We start from the raw sequence: 16,973 nt of genomic DNA, 5'->3' as shown, positions 1-16,973 counted from the left end.
AACCCCGTCTCTACTGAAAAAACAAAAATTAGCGGGGCTTGGTGGCGGGAGCCTGTAATCCTAGCTCCTGTGGATGCTGTGGCAGGAGAATGGCGTGAACCCGGCAGGCGGAGGTTGCAACGAGTTGAGGTCTCCCCACTGCACTCCAGCCTGGTGGCAGAGCTAGACTCCATTTCAAAAAAAAAAAGAAAGAAAATTGATGTAATGAAGTCAGAAAAAAGTTTTAAAATATATAGTAATTGTTCACATTCAAGGCTGTACATCAATACATACAACAACGTGGCCCTGAACATGAATTCAATCCAAATAATTCATATATTAGAATTTAGGCCGGGCGTGGCTGGTGCAGTGGCTCACGGCTGTAATCCCAGCACTTTGGGAGGCCGAGGTGGGCGGATCAGAAGGTCAGGAGTTCAAGACCAGCCTAGCTCGGTGAAATCCCCTCTCTACTAAAAATACAAAAAATTAGCTGGGCATGGTGGCACCTGCCTGTAGTCCCAGCTACTTGGGAGCCTGAGGCAGGAGAATCAGTTGAATCCGGGAGGCGGAGGTTGCAGTGAGCTGACATCGCGGCACTGCACTCCAGCCCGGGCAACAGAGTGAGACTCTGTCTCAAAAAAAAAAAAAAAAAAAAAAGAATTTGGCTGCTCGCGATGTAATCCCAACACTTTGGAGGCCGAGGCGGGTGGATCACGAGGTCAGGAGTTCAACATCAGCGTGGCCAAGATGGTGATTCCCCATCTCTACTAAAAATACAAAATACTAGTCGGGGGTGATGTGGGTGCTTGTAATCCCAGCTACTGGGAGGCTGAGGCAGAGAATTGCTTAAACCAGGAGGCAGAGGTTGCAGTGAGCCAAGATCAGGGCACTGCACTCCAGCCTGGGTGATAGAGTGAGACTCCGTCTCAAGAAAAAAAAAAAAAAAAAAAAAATTTAGCAGGCTGAATTAGAGGCCACCAATAGCCAGCAAATAACCTTATATAAGAATAAAAATACAGGCCGGGCGCGGTGGCTCAAGCCTGTAATCCCAGCACTTTGGGAGGCCGAGACGGGCGGATCACGAGGTCAGGAGATCGAGACCATCCTGGCTAACACGGTGAAACCCCGTCTCTACTAAAAAAATACAAAAATCTAGCCGGGCGAGGTGGCGGGCGCCTGTAGTCCCAGCTACTCGGGAGGCTGAGGCAGGAGAATGGCGTAAACCCGGGAGGCGGAGCTTGCAGTGAGCTGAGATCCGGCCACTGCACTCCAGCCCGGGAGAGCGAGACTCCGTCTCAAAAAAAATAAAAAAAAAATAAATAAATAAAAATACAAAAGTGTATATCCTAATATCATTGCATTATTTGTTTTCATAAGTCTCTTAATTTTTGCTTTGCCTGTACATCACAGTTACAGCTACAGACCAGGTAGAGATTATGCATGTTCTGACTGCCACACGCCTGAAAGACGTACTAGTCATTTCTCCTATTTTATGTTGTGAAGGAGCAGCTACAGCAGCTCTAAATACTGTAACAATTTTGCCAACGTCCAACTTAAAGTCATAATAGAGGCTTTTACCAGCACAGTGACCCCTATTTGTAGTCATTCTGCCAGATGGTGAGGCTATGTGGGTTACACCGCTAAAAAAAGATCTGCCTTTTGTAAAAAGTTCCCTGTACATAGCTTGGTGTTTCTTCATATTGAAGAAATGAGTTATGGGGAAAATTCAGGTACACACGTAGGCTCGTTCAGTTGTGCTCACCACAGCCATCTCAACAGATCAAAGTGCTCTTTGTTGCAAACGCCTTCCTCCTCACACCAGTTCTCCACAGGCAGCCTCATCTACGACCCCGCAATTGTGGGCCAGAAGTGGTGGCCCCTCAGAGGCTCCGAAGTGCCTCCAGCCCCGATTCAGGCACTTGCCACGTCTGCTGCGTAAGAAGGGACCCCACCCAGTGAGTCAACATAGGTCCATGTCAGGTTTGAAAATAACTGGGGAAAAGTGTATGACAACATCTTCCAGAACATAGTACCTTCACCGTATTCTCACAGCAGCTGCGATCTCTGAAGTCTCAGCAGTGAGCACCCCGGCTCTGTGGACCAGCCAGGCAAGGAGGCCTCAGGCTTCAGAGGAGGGCAAGAAACCAAATTCTGTGCTATTTGGCCATAATCTCTGGTAGAGTGAAGCAGCACTGAACGCGGTGCCTAGAAAAACCTCCTGCATGTTCCCCCGTACAATCAATGGACACCAACTAAAGTGGAGAAATGAAAAATCCAACCAAATGTGGGTGGTCTGGACTTGCCGCCAGCCAGGCCATCTGCAACACTGTGGCAGGGAGTGGGGAGGAGGCGGCCTGAAATCTACACCAGCTGGGACAACCACGCCCCGCAATGAAAAGGCCAGCCTGGCTGCGGGGCTCTTCTGAACCACCAAGGCCTGAAGCAGGGGCGGGAGCGGGGAGACAAATACACTCGGAAAACCCCATCAGCGACATGGTGTTTTCAAGTGGAGGCTTTGCTCTGCTACTGATTCCAAATGGCCTAATGTACTTTCTGAGTGTATACACTTAATTACAAATCACTCACTAAGCATGTGGCAAGGTCAGTTGAACACTCGTTATCTCTGCTGACTGTGCAGATGCAAATCCAGTACCATTGTGGACACAAAGTACAAGAGTCTGAAAATACCGCCAAGCGCTTGACAGTCACAGCAGCGGGATGGCAGAGAGCTGACACGCAGGCGGAGCCAGGTTCTTGCCACCAAAACAAGGAAACTGGCTCTTGGAACAAATCGGCCACAAATGGGTTGCAGCAATGCCATCCTCTTAGCATTTAAATAAAGAGCGGTCTTATTCAGACATGCTTTGGAACACACACAGTTTATCAGAAGCTGATTTGTTCAGAATCTGCAGGACACAACTAAGGTGGTTCTGCTACTGGAACTCTGAGCATCTAAACATAAGGTTGAGAGAGAGACAGAGAAATATATTTAAAATGGACCAACTCGTTGACCTCAAAATACCACTTCTAGGCATCTAAGGGGGAAAAAAGGAAAGAAATCAGAAAATTTTAAGGATATTCATCACAGCATTATTTAAACAGTGGAAAAATCAGAAACCGTCTAAATATTTTACAGTAGGGAAATGGTCAGATAAATTATAGTAAATGGACAACGACTAAACACTACAATTGTTAAAAACGTGTTTCTGAGAAACTCATGACATGGGAAAATGCTTAAAATATCAAGTGAGAAGACGATGCAAACGGCGTGTCGGATGTTCCCAATTTAGTTGAACAAGTGAACAAATGGCGGGGCAGGATACAGGCCAAAATGCTCACAGTGGTCTTCTCTGGGCGGCGAGCCTACAGCTGATCTCTTGCCAGAGACAAATGCCAGTTTTGAGTCACCCAGAGCCCTGTGCTGGTGCCTGGGGATCTGTGCCATGGGACAGTCTCCACAATTCCTCTGAGGAAGGGCCGCAAATCCCACAGTGTGTCCCAAGAGGGCTGGAGTAGGCGGAGTCCCCAGCGGCTGTGCGTGACCAGCCATCTCTCTCAAAACGAATTGTTAACAAGCCTTCCGTAAGTTAAGGTTCCACCTGGTAGCCGTGGTGCAGAGCCATTTCACTAGCGTGGAGAGGCTTGTGCTCCACACCAGGACTGCCCACCGCCCTGGCTGGGGCCAAAGAGGGGAGAAAAGAGTCCCTCAGAAGCCAGCCCCCAGCTGTGTCCCAGAGAAAGGCAAGGCACCTGGGGCACCTAGGCCGGCAGCGACCACAGCCTCCCTCCCCTTTGTGCCGAGAAGCCACACAGAGTGTGGTCCTGACATTCCACCTGTCCTTGCCCACATGTGGGGAGGCACATGGCCCCAGGTCTATTAAACAGCAGGTGAAATCTTCCTCACCTTGGAGAAACCCACAACTGTAATTCCATGTAAGCATGTCTGTGTGCACACATGGTACCCCACGTTCCACCGTAGAGTGTAAGGCACCTGCATGCCAGGTGATGGCTCTAAGGATGTGCTAGATAAAACTGGAGTTGACATGAGCAAGCACAGGGTAAAGAAAGAAAACACATGAGCCTTTAAAAAGGTAAGAGAAAGGGGCTGGGTGAGGAGAAAGGTGACCCACAGAAGGGCTTGGCTGTCATTAGCTCAGGCAATGGCATCGTCAGCTGTCAGCTGCTAGCTCTGGCTCTGAGTCCCTAGTTCTGTGGCTTTGGAGGTTAAGATGGAGCTTGCCAGTGACGCCCAGGAGGTGGTGGTTCTATCCAGAGGAAGAACACACGGAAGAGTCTAGGGACCACTGGGCAGCCCTTGGGGAGGTGGGTCGGCCCAGCGGGGAATTCCTTCTGTTTTGCTCCCCATGGTGTCCCCAGGGCTGGTCCCCAGAAGCTGCTTGCTGAGTGGGTGTTGGTTTGAGTCCTCGGTGAATACCCCGGGCCTGATTTCTTCCTGGTGCTGTGCAGGCCACAGTGCCTGTGTGCATGTGCACAGGTGTGTGTGGGTGTGACGTACTCATGTGCATGTCCAGCCTAACCCCCTTGCCACCACGTGCTGCTCTGGACTCTGGCATGGGGGTGGAGACCGAAGAATGGGGTGGAGGAAGAGGAGCCAAGGGTCAAAGGGAGACACCAGGGCACAGGGAGACGAAGGGTGCCAGGAGCAGGAAAGCACGGGTGTGGGCACCCACCCGAGGGAACAGCTATCACCACTCCTGCTGAAGTGGTTTAGAGAAGCTGGGTGGCACCGAGACGTGGGCAGCCAGAAGTGCAGGCTTGGGAGGCTGAGGTGCCCCTGCCCAGCCAGCTCCTCCATGCCCTGCTCTCCCCCAGGCACGGCTCCTGCATGGCCCTGAGGGTCCTTCCACCTGTGTCCGTCGCTGTGCCCAGTGTCCACCCTGGGGCGGCCTTCCAGGTGAGGGAACAGGGGAACAGGTGGCAGCAGGGGGCCTCCTGTGTGAGGCCCATGACAGGGGTCCCATGCTCTGGTGCTGCCCTCGCCTCAGACACCAGCTGCAGCTCCCTTCTGCTGGTTCAGTGATGACCAGAGCCCTCCACATCTCCCGCCTGGGCCTTGTTCTGCAACTCACAGCTCCTCAGCCGCTGGGGTCACCCAAGGATCCCCACGTGGGCAGCTGGCACACAGGCTGGGTTTTTATTGGAGGAAACATAAATAAAATAACTGTATTTGAGAGGGGAGGAAGGAGCACTATTTACAAATGAGTCTGGTGGGGCTCAGAGGTGCAACAGCAGCACTGGGAGAACCAGCAGGATGGTGTGGGCAGCCAGGCTGGGCGCAGAGCTCTGCTCAAGGGGCTGCTGGCCCCGAGGGTCTTGCTTCTGGCCACCCGACCTGGTTGGCTGGAACTGCAGTGTGGGGATGATCTGATGGATCCAGTTGTGGTGGGCAGTGACACGGATGTAGACACCTGGGCGGTTCTGCCGGGCACAGCCCTCACCCCAGCTGATCACCCCGGCCTGCAGCCATGACTGACCCACGAGGCACACCAGGGGGCCGCCCGAATCGCCCTGTGGGGGATGCAGAGGCACTATCAGCCCACCTTGAGTTCCCAGAGACTCATTTGCAGCTGCACAGGAGGCATGTAACTCCACGCTGGACTCCTCTTCTCCATCCCAGAGCCTCCCTGCCCGGCTCCCCCTTCCCTGCCGGTCGATTGACTAGAGTGCCTATTTCTTTAGTGTCCCCAGATCAACAAGGGGGTGTGTGTGTTGAAAATGCAGTTTCCTGTGCCCCACCCCAGAACCACTGACTGACCCTCCTGGGGTGGGGTCCAGGAATCTGCTTTTTCTTTTCTTTTTTGAGACAGAGTCTCGCTGTCACCCAGGCTGGAGTGCAGTGGCGCGATCTCTGCTCGCTTCAAGCTCTGCCTCCCAGGTTCATGCCATTCTCCTGCCTCAGCCTCCCAAGTAGCTGGGAGTACAGGCACCCAGCACCACGCCTGGCTAATTTTTTGTATTTTTAGTAGAGATGGGGTTTCACCGTGTTAGCCAGGATGGTCTTGATCTCCTGACCTTGTGATCCGCCTGCCTCAGCCTCCCAAAGTGCTGGGATTACAGGCGTGAGCCACCGCGCCCGGCCCCAGAATCTGCTTTTACGAAGCAAGCTGCTCAGCTGGTTGAATGCACAGCCCATGGAGCAGGGCATGATCCCACCCTGCCCTGGGCCCGGAGGCGGGGACTGAGTCCCCGTGGACACCACATTGCTCCCACCTTGCAGGCGTCCTTCTTGCCCTCCTGGAAGCCGGCGCACAGCATGTCATTCTTGATGGTTTTGGGTTGGTAGCCAAATTCGGCGTCTTTGCTGTAGAGCAGGTTGCACTTGGGCGTGTCAATGATGGGCACAGCGAGTTTCTGCAGGATCCGTGGGTTGGGCAGGCGGTCTGGGGAGGGTCAGAACGGCCCAGGGCTCAAGACTTCTTCATCAAGAACCCACGGTCCCTGGGAACCACCACTCCATCCTGCTTGCCCTTTCCTCATGTTTAGACTATCTCTGGCCTAGGGCACTGTGGGGCAGACATCCTCCCTCCTTCCAGGCAGCAGGCTGGGCCCTTTCTGTCCCCGTCTCCCTTCACCCCCTCTTCCTTCTGGGTCTGCTGCCCAGGCCCTCAGCCCCACCTACGTGAACAGAGACCTTGTGTGTGTATTAATACAGCAACAGGAGGACTGTGGGTTCAGAGTGGCCCCCAAGCCGCCCTGGGCCTTCTTGAGGCATATCCCTCATTATTTTCCAGCCCTGTCTCCTTACCTTGCTCACTGGAGCTGCCCCAGCCAGTGACCCAGCAGTTCATGCCCGTCTCAAAGATCACCGAGGGGTCGGGCAGGCACACGGGGAGGATGTAATTGGTGAAGGGCACTGGTGCCTCCAGCTCCACCAGGGCCACGTCGGCACTGGAGGCCATGCCCTGGTACAGGGGGTTGCTCTCCACCCGCCTCACCCGGGCATACACAGCATGCGGCCCTGGCTGCACTAGCTGCCTTGCCCCCAGCAGGACCTGGTACAGGGACGTCTCAGAGGTGCTGGCGGGAGAAGCAGAGAGGCTGTGTGAGGCTGCCCCTCATGTGGGGACAGGCCCGGGAGGGGCTGGGGCTCCTTCTCTGGCCACCACCGTGCCCCACACCTCTCTCTGCATGCTGTCTTTGAGAGCCATCTCTAGGACAGCCAGGTGCAGCAGTGATGCATGTTTACGTTGAAGCCAGACCGCCCTACTCAGATTTCCACCTCCACCCCTGGCCGCTGTGTGACCTTGGGGAAGTCACCTAACAAGTTCTCTGTGACGCAGCTTTCGCACCTGTGCTGTGGGGACAGTCTCAGTGCCTACCTGAAAGGCTGGATGGGAGAGAACCACCCTCCAGGTGCAGCAGGGCCAGCACCACCTGTGGGCCTCTGGCAGGTGACCTGCCCTCTCTCAGCCCGAGTTTCTGATTTTTTTTTTCCCCCTAGAGACAGAGTTCTCATTCTGTCACCCAGGCTGCAGAGCAATGACGCAATTGTAGCTCACTGCAGCCTCCAACCCCTGGGCTCAAGCCATCCTCCCACCTCAGCTTCCTGAGTACTTGGGACCACAGGCACCACTGCACCTGGGTATTTTTTTTTTTTTTTAATTTTTAGTACAGACAGGGTCTTGCTATGTTGCCCAGGCTGGTCTTGAACTCCTGGGTTCAAGTAATCTGCCCGCCTTGACCTCCCAAAGTGCTGGGATTACGGGCATGAGCCACCGTGCCTGGCCGTGAGTATCTGAATTTAAGATGTGGGGTTTTGGCCGGGCGCGGTGGCTCAAGCCTGTAATCCCAGCACTTTGGGAGGCCGAGACGGGCGGATCACAAGGTCAGGAGATCGAGACCATCCTGGCTAACACGGTGAAACCCCATCTCTACTAAAAATACAAAAACTAGCGGGCGAGGTGGCGGGGCCTGTAGTCCCAGCTACTTAGGAGGCTGAGGCAGGAGAATGGCGTAAACCGGGAGGTGGAGCTTGCAGTGAGCTGAGATCCGGCCACTGCACTCCAGCCTGGGAGACAGAGCCAGACTCCGTCTGAAAAAAAAAAAAAAAAAAAAAAAGATGTGGGGTTTTTTTGTCATGATACTCTTTTAAAGATCAAGAAGAAAAAAGAAAAAGATGTGGGGTTTAAAATAATTAGAGCTGTGGTGGTGAGGTGTGAGGTGAGGAACTTGGGACACACGGAAGGTGTGGGGCCAGGTGGTTCATATACGGCAGAGGGCTGGGTGACCTGGCCTCTGATCAGGGCTTTCTGGGGTGGCTCAGGTGGGTGAGGGGAGGAAGGGCCATTCTGTCTGGTCCTTGGGCTTTGTGAGCAGAGTTCCTCCCAGGAAGAGTGTCGTGGAGCTGAGGTGTGTGCGGGATGGGGAAAGGACAGGACAGGCCGGTGTGCAGAACCTGCCGGCGGCTTCCTCAGGGACCCACAGGGAGTGGGTGGAGGGAATGGAGGGGGTTGGAGGCCGTAGGAGGCGCCTCCCGCGGGCGGGAGCAGCGGTTGCAGTTGGAAGTTAGCCCTGGGGTTGGACCTAAGGGAAGCATCTAGCTGAAAAGGAGGCGGGGCTGGACAAGGAGCCCCCAGGGAGGTCACCCGCAGGACTTGGCGCGGCGGGCGCTGTCCGCGGTGCTGAACCGGCCGCGCGTGGGGCGCTGTCAGCGCTGTGGGCGGGGGCAGGGACGGGCGGACTCACTTGGGGAAGCAGTGCGCGGCCGTCAGGACCCACCGCTCCGCGATGAGGCTGCCCCCGCAGAAGTGGCTTCCGTTGCGCTGGATGCTGACTTGCCAGGGCCACTCGCCCTCCTGCGCGTCCTGCCCGCCCACCATTCGGTTCAGCATCCTGGTGTGCCCACAGGCTGGGGGAGCATGGGGAGTGGGTGGGGGTGCTCACTGGGGCTGGTTCCATGGCCAAGGCCCAGCCCTCAGCCTCACACTCCAGTCCTCGGCCCTCCTGCCCCTGACCTGCCCGAAGACCCTGGGGAAGTCCGAGGTCTGAGCTTCGGGACAGCCTGGGATACAGGCAGACCCTCCCCAGTTGCCCCCCGAGTCTGGCTCTCCTTGCGGGGAAGGGCAACCTAAGAGCTGCCTCTTGGGAGCCACGGAGACACTGAGACAACCCCGGAAAGGGTCTTGTCCCAGGGCCTGACCCAAACAGGTGCCTGGAAAGATGGAACGGGTGTCATGCTCTCTGCAAGGGAGCCACCCAGAGGGGGCCAGTCACTTTTCAGGGTGATCTTCATACCCCACCGCCCTTGTCCTGCGCCGCGCCTCAATGCTTTGTGCTGACCATCCTGCTCCCATGTGGACCTTCCTCCTCCTCTCCTTTCTGGGCTCCAGTTCCACGCAGCCCCCACTTTCCCCTCCTCTGGAATTCTCCAGTGCCCTGTGCGTTCTGAATTCCCTCTGGGTGTGAGTGTCCCTGGCTCAGTCCAGCCGGCTCCTGTCCCTCCCACCCCAGGGCCTTGGGTGCTTACCTATTGCTGCCTTGGCAACCGGAGACCCTGGAAGTGAGGAGAGGGTGATCAGCCAGGCCAGCTGCAGCCTGGCCTACCCTCCCAAACCAAGCGGCCCCTCTCCACTGGCCCTCCCCAGCTCCGGAAGACTCCAGAAGGACAATCCACAGAGGGACCTCACAGGAGAGCCCAAAGGCCTGCAGTTTCCCCCCAGGGCTGGCTCTGCCACATGCTCAGGCCCAGGCCCATGGGCCAGAGCTTATCTGCAAGGGTGGATGCTCCTTGCCACATGGGGAGCCGGTCAGGAGGTGCCAGTGAAGGGATCCCCAGGCTAGATGTCCCCTTCTCATCCTGGCAAGAGTTCTGTCTCTCCACACTCCCCATCCATCCTTGTCTGGAAGTTTCTGGGGAGGGTCCAGCCTCCAGCCCTGACACTGTGGGGATGGCCTTTTCTCCCGGAACAGCTTGGAGCAGAAGAGGCCCAGGAACTGTCTCTGCATTGGAGCTGCCCAGGCTCTCACAGTCTGCTCCAGAATGGGCAGGTCTCCTTCCCCAAGTGTCACTTTGGTCCTGAGGCTGAGGCCTGAGCCCCACAGGCTTCTCCCTGCCTCAGGGGGTAAAGAAGGTACAGTGGTCTGCATTGGCCACCAGAGATCAGCCTTCTCAAGATTCCAGAGTCCCAGGAGCTGACCCCTCTCCCAGGCATGCAGCAGGCCCTGCAGGTGAGACCCAGGACCCCCTGCTGGACTGTGTAAGGGGGGCTTTGGGGCGGATAAGGTGAGGGGCCAGGAAGAGAAGTAAGGTATGGGGTCGTTCAGGGGAACCAAGGATGGGGACATATTTTCTGGGATCCATTGACTCCCACACCCAGGACACAAAGGACCTCTTGCTGGGCCTTTAACCAAACACTGGAGCCTCTACCCCAGCTTGGAGACCCCAGTCAGGACCACAGTGTACAGCCCCAGGGGTAGCAAAGCCTGGAACTGCCTGGCCTTGAGTCCTCTCACCACCCCTGCACTCTACGCGTCTGATTCTGTGGGGGCAGATTTGCCTGTAGCTGGGCGCCGGGGAGGGGGGTGGTTAGAACAGTCACCTCCCCACATCTCAGCCCTCAGCTTCCCCTTAACCCCCAGTGCCTTCCGGGACCCAAGCCAGCTGCTACGGACCATGTCTTCGCTCCGCCTGGAAAAGATAACCAGTCCCCTGGAGTCAAGGGGCTGTGGGGACAGGAAGTGGCCATGGAGTGCTCAAGCACCCCGAGGGTTTTTACGGCATCCTCTTCCTTCCTGTCTGCCTCACAGTCTGGGGTTACCCTCCCCAACAGCATTGGTGGGCAGAGACACCCCTGGGGGATGCTGGACGATAAGGCAGCAGGCGGCGAGGGGGCAGCTGTGGATGGGCAGGAGGAGGAGGTGGAGAAGGTGCAGGGCAGGCAAAGGGGTGCCCTGCAGACGTGGGGTCAGGAGCAATGGGAAATGGAGAGTCTGCCCTGGATGCTCTGCTCATTAATTTGTGCTAATTAGGTGCCCTTTTAAAATGCAAACACCCCCAGGAGGGTTATTCTCTGCCCACCCCCCCAACCCCAACCCCTTGCTCCTTCCAAGCCTGAGGATCCTGCTTGCAGAAGAGCGCACACTGTCAGGTCTTCTCACCCTCTGGGAGTCTGCAGAAGCTGTGTCTCTATGCTCCCTGCCTGACCACTGCCCCCTCCAGTGATGCCTCCTCCCCGTGCAGATCCTTCCTTCCTGAAGTAACCCTGTACTTCTCATTTAGGCAGAGTCTTCTGGCCTCTGAGTACTTGCTCCCCTCACCCCACAATCTGGATGCCCTTCCCCCTGGTCTCTGTAAGTCCTAGTCTTTTTTTTTTTTGAGACAAAGTCTCGCTGTGTCACCCAGGCTGGAGTGCAGTGGTGCAATCTCAGCTCACTGAAAGCTCCGCCTCCCGGGTTCACGCCTTTCTCCTGCCTCAGTCTCCCAAGTAGCTGGGACTACAGGTGCCCACCACCGCGCCCGGCTAAATTTTTTGTATTTTTTAGTAGAGACGGGGTTTCACCATGGTCTCGATCTCCTGATTTCGGCCTCCCAAAGTGCTGGGATTACAGGCGTGAGCCACGGGGCTCAGCCAAGTCCTAGTCTTGATCTAGAGATCAAGGCCCAACTGAAAGCTGCCTCCTCCAGGAAGCCTTCCTTGCTGCTTGCATTGTCTATCTTGGAAGCCCCATACTCTCTCTCGAGCTCTCTGTCCTTCTGATGGGAGCTCTGCCTACATCACCCTGGAGCCAGAATCAAGTCTTATCTTAGCCCAGGAGCTCCAAGAAGGCAAGGGCTGCATCTGGGGGGCCTGAACTCAGGGAATGTGTGGAGAGACACAAGTGTGGCTGTAGGGGCTGATCGGAAATGGGTGATGTGGAGAGCTGAGCCCTCCAGGGTGGGCACCCTGTGGGGGCTGAAAGCAACAGACAGGGGTGTCAGGGATGTCGGGAGCATTGTTTGGGGCCTGGGCCTGTGATTCGCTGGTAGCTGCTGGGGATGGTGAAGCCTAGGTCTCTAGTGGGTGCCAGCCAGAGACCTGGTGGGGGTGCCACCTTGGGGCTGGGGGTGAGGACGCATCCAGGAGTCCAGCCTCTGATCACAGCTGTTGGTGAACCAACTGCAAAACTCATTGCCCAAGAGTTTTGGCAATGATCTTGGTTCCTCACCCCGCTCAGGGGCAGTCACTGCCTTCCAACTCCTGTGCAGATGGCTTGCTCAGAAGGCACCATCATCCTCGTGCTGGGAGGCTGGGGGGGATGGGGTGGGGGAGGCCGGGCCACTGAGGGGCCACTCTGGTGCCCTCCTGCCCAGGAGAACTAGGAAGCCAGGAGTCCTTGCTAAGCTGCAGCCCGGGATGACCCGACCCAGCCCCGGGAGGTGACTTGAGGACAGGGAAGTGTGGTGGCTGCCGGGCTGGCCAGGCTAGCCCAGGAATGTAAGAGGGTTTCCCTGACAGAGAGCGTCCTGACCTTCAGGGAGGGCCTGGCAGGTGGGGCCCCCTGGTTGGCACCTGCTATCCCTGACCCAGGACTGGAAGAGGGCAAGGTGGTGCATTGCCAGTTCCTCTGTCAGCAGGGGACAGGGCCCTCTGCCATCTGCACCCCTGTCCCCAGCTCTCTATTGAGCCCACAGCCAGCCTGCTGGGGCTCCCAGGCACAGGCAGCAGCCCTGACTCGGCCACCCTCCCACCCCAAGGATGATGGTCCAGGCACTTGGAGCCTGAGTTCACAACCTGCACATATGAGGTTTCTGTCCTCACCTAGAGAATGAGGGGAGAGGCTGGAGAAAATGAGGTGGCAGGAAGCAGGGAGCCTGGCCACAGCTGGCACACCAGAGCCCACGGAGAGGCACGGGAGGAGGCCTTGCCCAGTTATGGCGGTGGGGTCCTCTGCGGCCTGTGCGCACACCTCCCACCCTGCCCTCCCCACTTTGGGCTCCCCAGTTGACATATCTAGAGCCTTCCCACCTGCTCAGGGGCAGGAGGGAGGGCCTGTCCCACAGCTCTGGCCTGTCCCAGGGAGTAGGGGGCTGAGCTGAAGCCTCAGGCAGTGCAGCCGGGCCTGTTGGGTGACTGCAGCTCCCGGACCCTGCACCTTGTCACTCACCAAAACACAGCAGCAGCAGGAGCGGCACCGCAGCAGGACGCCTCATGTCCTCAGGCCTGGCTGGGGCACAGGGCTGGGGTCGGCGGTGGCAGAAGTGTTGGAGCACGAGCGAGGTGCAGGCTCCATGAAGTGGAGTTTTATGCTGGAGATGAGCATAGGCCCGGCTATGCCGCCCAACCCGTTGGCCCGGCCCGTCCAGCTCCTCTCCTCAGGAAGGAAGCGCCCAGAGCCGACTCCCCTGTGACCTGGCCCTGAACCCGGAGACCCCCCGGACAGACCCCTCACCCCAGCGCATCGTGGGGTGCCGTTGGCCTTGGTTCCTGGACCCTGAACTGACCCAGACGCCCCAGCAGACCCCAAGCTGACCGCGGTGCACGCGAAGTCCGTCCAGCTTCATTCGTTATTATTATTATTATTTTTTAATTTTTTGAGGCGGAGTCTCGCTCTGTCACCCAGGCTGGAGCGAAATCTCGGTTCACTGTAAGCTCTGCCTCCCGGGTTCAAGCCATTCTCCTGCCTCAGCTTCCAGAGTAGCTGGGACTAAAGGCACCCGCCAAAAGGCCTGGCTAATTTTTTGTATTTTAGTAGAGACGTGGTTTCACCATGTTGGCCAGGCTGGTCTCGATCTCCTGACATCGTGATCGGTCCTCAGCCTCCCAAAGTGCTGGGATTACAGGGATGAGCCACCGCGCCCGACCTCATTCAGTATTTTATTGAGCGCCGACGGAATACAGTGGGGCTGGGCAGCGCGGTGGGATAGTCAGGGCCAGGGGTGTTTGTGGGGCCAAGGGCAGGGGAGGCGATGGGAAATGGGGCGGGGTCCGGGGATGGCCGCAGCGACCCTCCTCCCGGGACACCAGGCCCCAGAAGCCCCCCAGCCGCGCGCCATCCTGGCCCAGGCGGCCGACTCCGGCCCCGGCTGCCATCCCTCGGGTGGGATGGGTGCTTCCCGGCACCAGGCGGGGCGGAAGCGGCTCCGGGAAGGCCGGGCCGTGGTGACAGTCTCGGTGTTGCCGCCTGGCTCTGGGCGCGGCGCCGCGGCGTAAGAGGCTCGGGGAGGAAGTTATTTGCGGCACGGAGCTGACGTCAGAGCCAGAGTGGGGCCGGGCCGCGGGGTCAGGGGCGCCGGGCCTCAGTTTCCCCGCCGGCGCCGGGGGTGTACTCGTGGGCGGGGCGGGGCCCGGGCGGGGCTAGGGGGTGAGGCCGTTCCCGCCTCAGCCTTGTCCGCGCGCGTCGTGGTGCTGCCCTCTGGTGGGCACGGGGCGCGGCGCAGACGTCCGGGGCGCCGGCGGGGCGCTCCCAGCCTCCCTGTCGCGGCTCGGGATCCCTGCGCAGCCCTCCCTAGCCCCGCCCTCCCACCGCTCCGCCTCCACCGCCCCCTCCCACCTTCCCCGCCCCTCCCGCTCTAGTCCCTCGAGTTCCCCCGTCGGGGGTGGGAAGCGGGCTGGGCAGTCCCTGGGGGGCTGGAGAGAACGAGGGAGGGCGGAGTGAGAAGAGGAGACTCCAAACGTATTCATTTATTTATTCATTCATTCATTCAATCATTTCTGAACGGATTTGAGCCCGATACTGTCCCAGGTTTGGGGAATACAGAAATGACTCAAACAGACGGTGAGGTGTGAGGGAGAGGACAGGACATCATTTAGCAGATAAATCTCTAATTATAAACCGCGACGGGCCGGGTGCAGTGGCTCACACCTGTAATCCCAGCACTTTGGGAGGCCAAGGCAAGGCGAATCACCTGAGGTCAGGAGTTCGAGACCAGCCTGGCCAACATGGTGAAACCCCTTCTCTACTAAAATACAAAATGGGCGCCTGTGATCCTAGCTACTCAGGAGGCTGAGGCAGGAGAATCACTTGAACCCGGGAGGCGGAAATGGCAGGGACACAAGATTGCACCACTGCACTCCTGCCTGGGAGACAGTGAGACCCCGTCTCAAAAAATAATAATAATAATAATAATAATAATAATAAGCCACAGAAAGTGTTTCAAAGTGTCTGGGTGACCACATTTCTCCAGCACCCGATGGTCGGGTCACTGGTGGGCTCTCAGAGGCAGTCTTAGAGCCTCTCAGGTAACTACTTCCTCTTGGCACCTTTCTCTCTGTTCCTTGGTGTCTGCTCCCTAACCCTCCTTTTAAGCCTATTCCTCTAAGGGTGGCTCCGCCTTAAATTCAAACAAGTGACAAAAGTCAAGAGGACGACAGGGAAAGCTGGGCTCCTGAGGAACAAGGCACAGCCACGCTGGCAATTAGAGAATCAGGAACCCAGACTCACCTCCATGTCCCTATGCCTGGAGCCCACGGACTCAAGGCTGAGAACGGGCCCCTTCCTCACAGCAACCACCAAAGAAATGAAGAGGGGGTTAAAATCCAGAAAGATTTTTATGTTTTTGTTTGTGTATTTGTTTGTTTTTGAGACAGAATCTCACTCTGTTGCCCAGGCTGGAGTGCAGTGGCACAATCTCGACTCACTGCAACCTCTGCCTCCCAGGTTCAAGCGTTCCTCCTGTTTCAGCCCCCCTAGTAGCTGGGACTGCAGGCACGTGCCACCACGCGCAGCTAATTTTTGTATTTTTAGTAGAGACAGAGTTTCGCCATGTTGGCCAGGCTGGTCTCGAACTCCCGACCTCAGGTGATCCACCCGCCTCAGCCTCCCAAAGTGCTGGGATTACAGGCGTGAGCCACCGTGCCCAGCCTGTTTCCACCTTTTGGCTATTGTGAATAATGATGCTTGAACTTGGGTGTACAAATATCTCTTTTAGACACTGCTTTCAATTCTTTTGTGAATATACCCAGAAGTGGAATTGCTGGATCAAATGGTAATTCTTCATTTAATTTTATGAGGAATAGGCAAAATGTTTCCCAAATTTTTAAGAGAAAATTAATGACTAAATATTGAAGATAATCCAACTTCTAAAAATACCCTTAATTATTATTATTATTATTTTTGGAGACACAGTCTTGCTCTCTCACTCAGGCTGGAGTGCAGTGGTGTGATCTTGGCTCACTCCATCCTCTGCCTCCCAGGGTCAAACAATTCTCCTGCCTCAGCCTCCTGAGTACCTGGGATCACAGGTGCCCACGACCACACCTAGCTAATTTTTGTAATTTTAGTAGAGCCAGGGTTTCACCATATTTCCCAGGCTGGTCTCAAACTCCTAACTTCATGTAATCTGCCTGCATTGACCTCCCAAAGTGCTGAGATTACAGGCATGAGGCACCACACCTGGCCACCATATTAAAGTCCATTCTGAAGAAAATGCCATTTTGATTGTTATGCAAGCAATCAAGTAAGTCTTACTGATTTCCTACCATTGATATTATAAAGACACTTACTTAATGTAGTGTCTGAAGGAGAAAAAGGGCTCCTACAAATAAAACAAACTGGCTGGGTGTGGTGGCTCACACCTGTAATCCCAGCACTTTGAGAGGCCGAGGTCAGCTGATCACCTGAGATCAGGAGTTCGAGACCAGCCTGGCCAACATGGGAAAACCCAGTCTCTACTAAAAACACAAAAAAATTTAGCTGGGTGTAGTGGCGGGTGCCTGTAATCCCAGCTACTCGGGAGGCTGAGGCACGATAATTGCTTGAACCCAGGAAGCAGAGGTTGCTGTGAGCCAATATTGTGCCATTGCACTCCAGCCTGGGCAACAGGAGCGAAATTCCGTCTCAACAAACAAACAAAAAACAAAACAAGCAGAACAAATGATAACCCAAATGACAAGGGAAAATGAGTTCAGGTCAGGCACAGTGGCTGATGCCTGTAATCACAACACTGTGGGAGGCTGAGCCGGGGGGATCACCTGAGGTCAGGAGTTTGAGACCAGCCTGGGCAATATAGTGAAATCCTGTCTCTACTAAAAATACAAAAATTAGCTGGACGTGGT

General features: G+C 56.2%; 1 protein-coding gene across 1 annotated transcript; it reads right to left on the bottom strand.

The window, feature by feature from the left end:
• Positions 1 to 5,112: 5,112 nt before the first annotated feature.
• PRSS27 (serine protease 27) lies at positions 5,113 to 13,254 on the bottom strand. The gene is made up of 6 exons (XM_033236575.1): positions 13,084 to 13,254; positions 9,467 to 9,493; positions 8,686 to 8,848; positions 6,746 to 7,017; positions 6,211 to 6,380; positions 5,113 to 5,508 (listed from the first exon to the last, which is right to left on the bottom strand). Exons 1-6 carry the CDS (start codon positions 13,127 to 13,129, stop codon positions 5,215 to 5,217), a joined length of 972 nt encoding a protein of 323 aa, XP_033092466.1. The 5' UTR covers positions 13,130 to 13,254; the 3' UTR covers positions 5,113 to 5,214.
• Between the last annotated feature and the right edge of the window lie 3,719 nt (positions 13,255 to 16,973).

The sequence above is a fragment of the Trachypithecus francoisi genome, unplaced genomic scaffold (assembly GCF_009764315.1).
Source record: "Trachypithecus francoisi isolate TF-2019V2 unplaced genomic scaffold, Tfra_2.0 Lachesis_group15, whole genome shotgun sequence".
NCBI classification, from domain to species: Eukaryota; Metazoa; Chordata; class Mammalia; order Primates; family Cercopithecidae; genus Trachypithecus; species Trachypithecus francoisi.
This window is presented reverse-complemented; position numbering and strand designations above follow the sequence as displayed.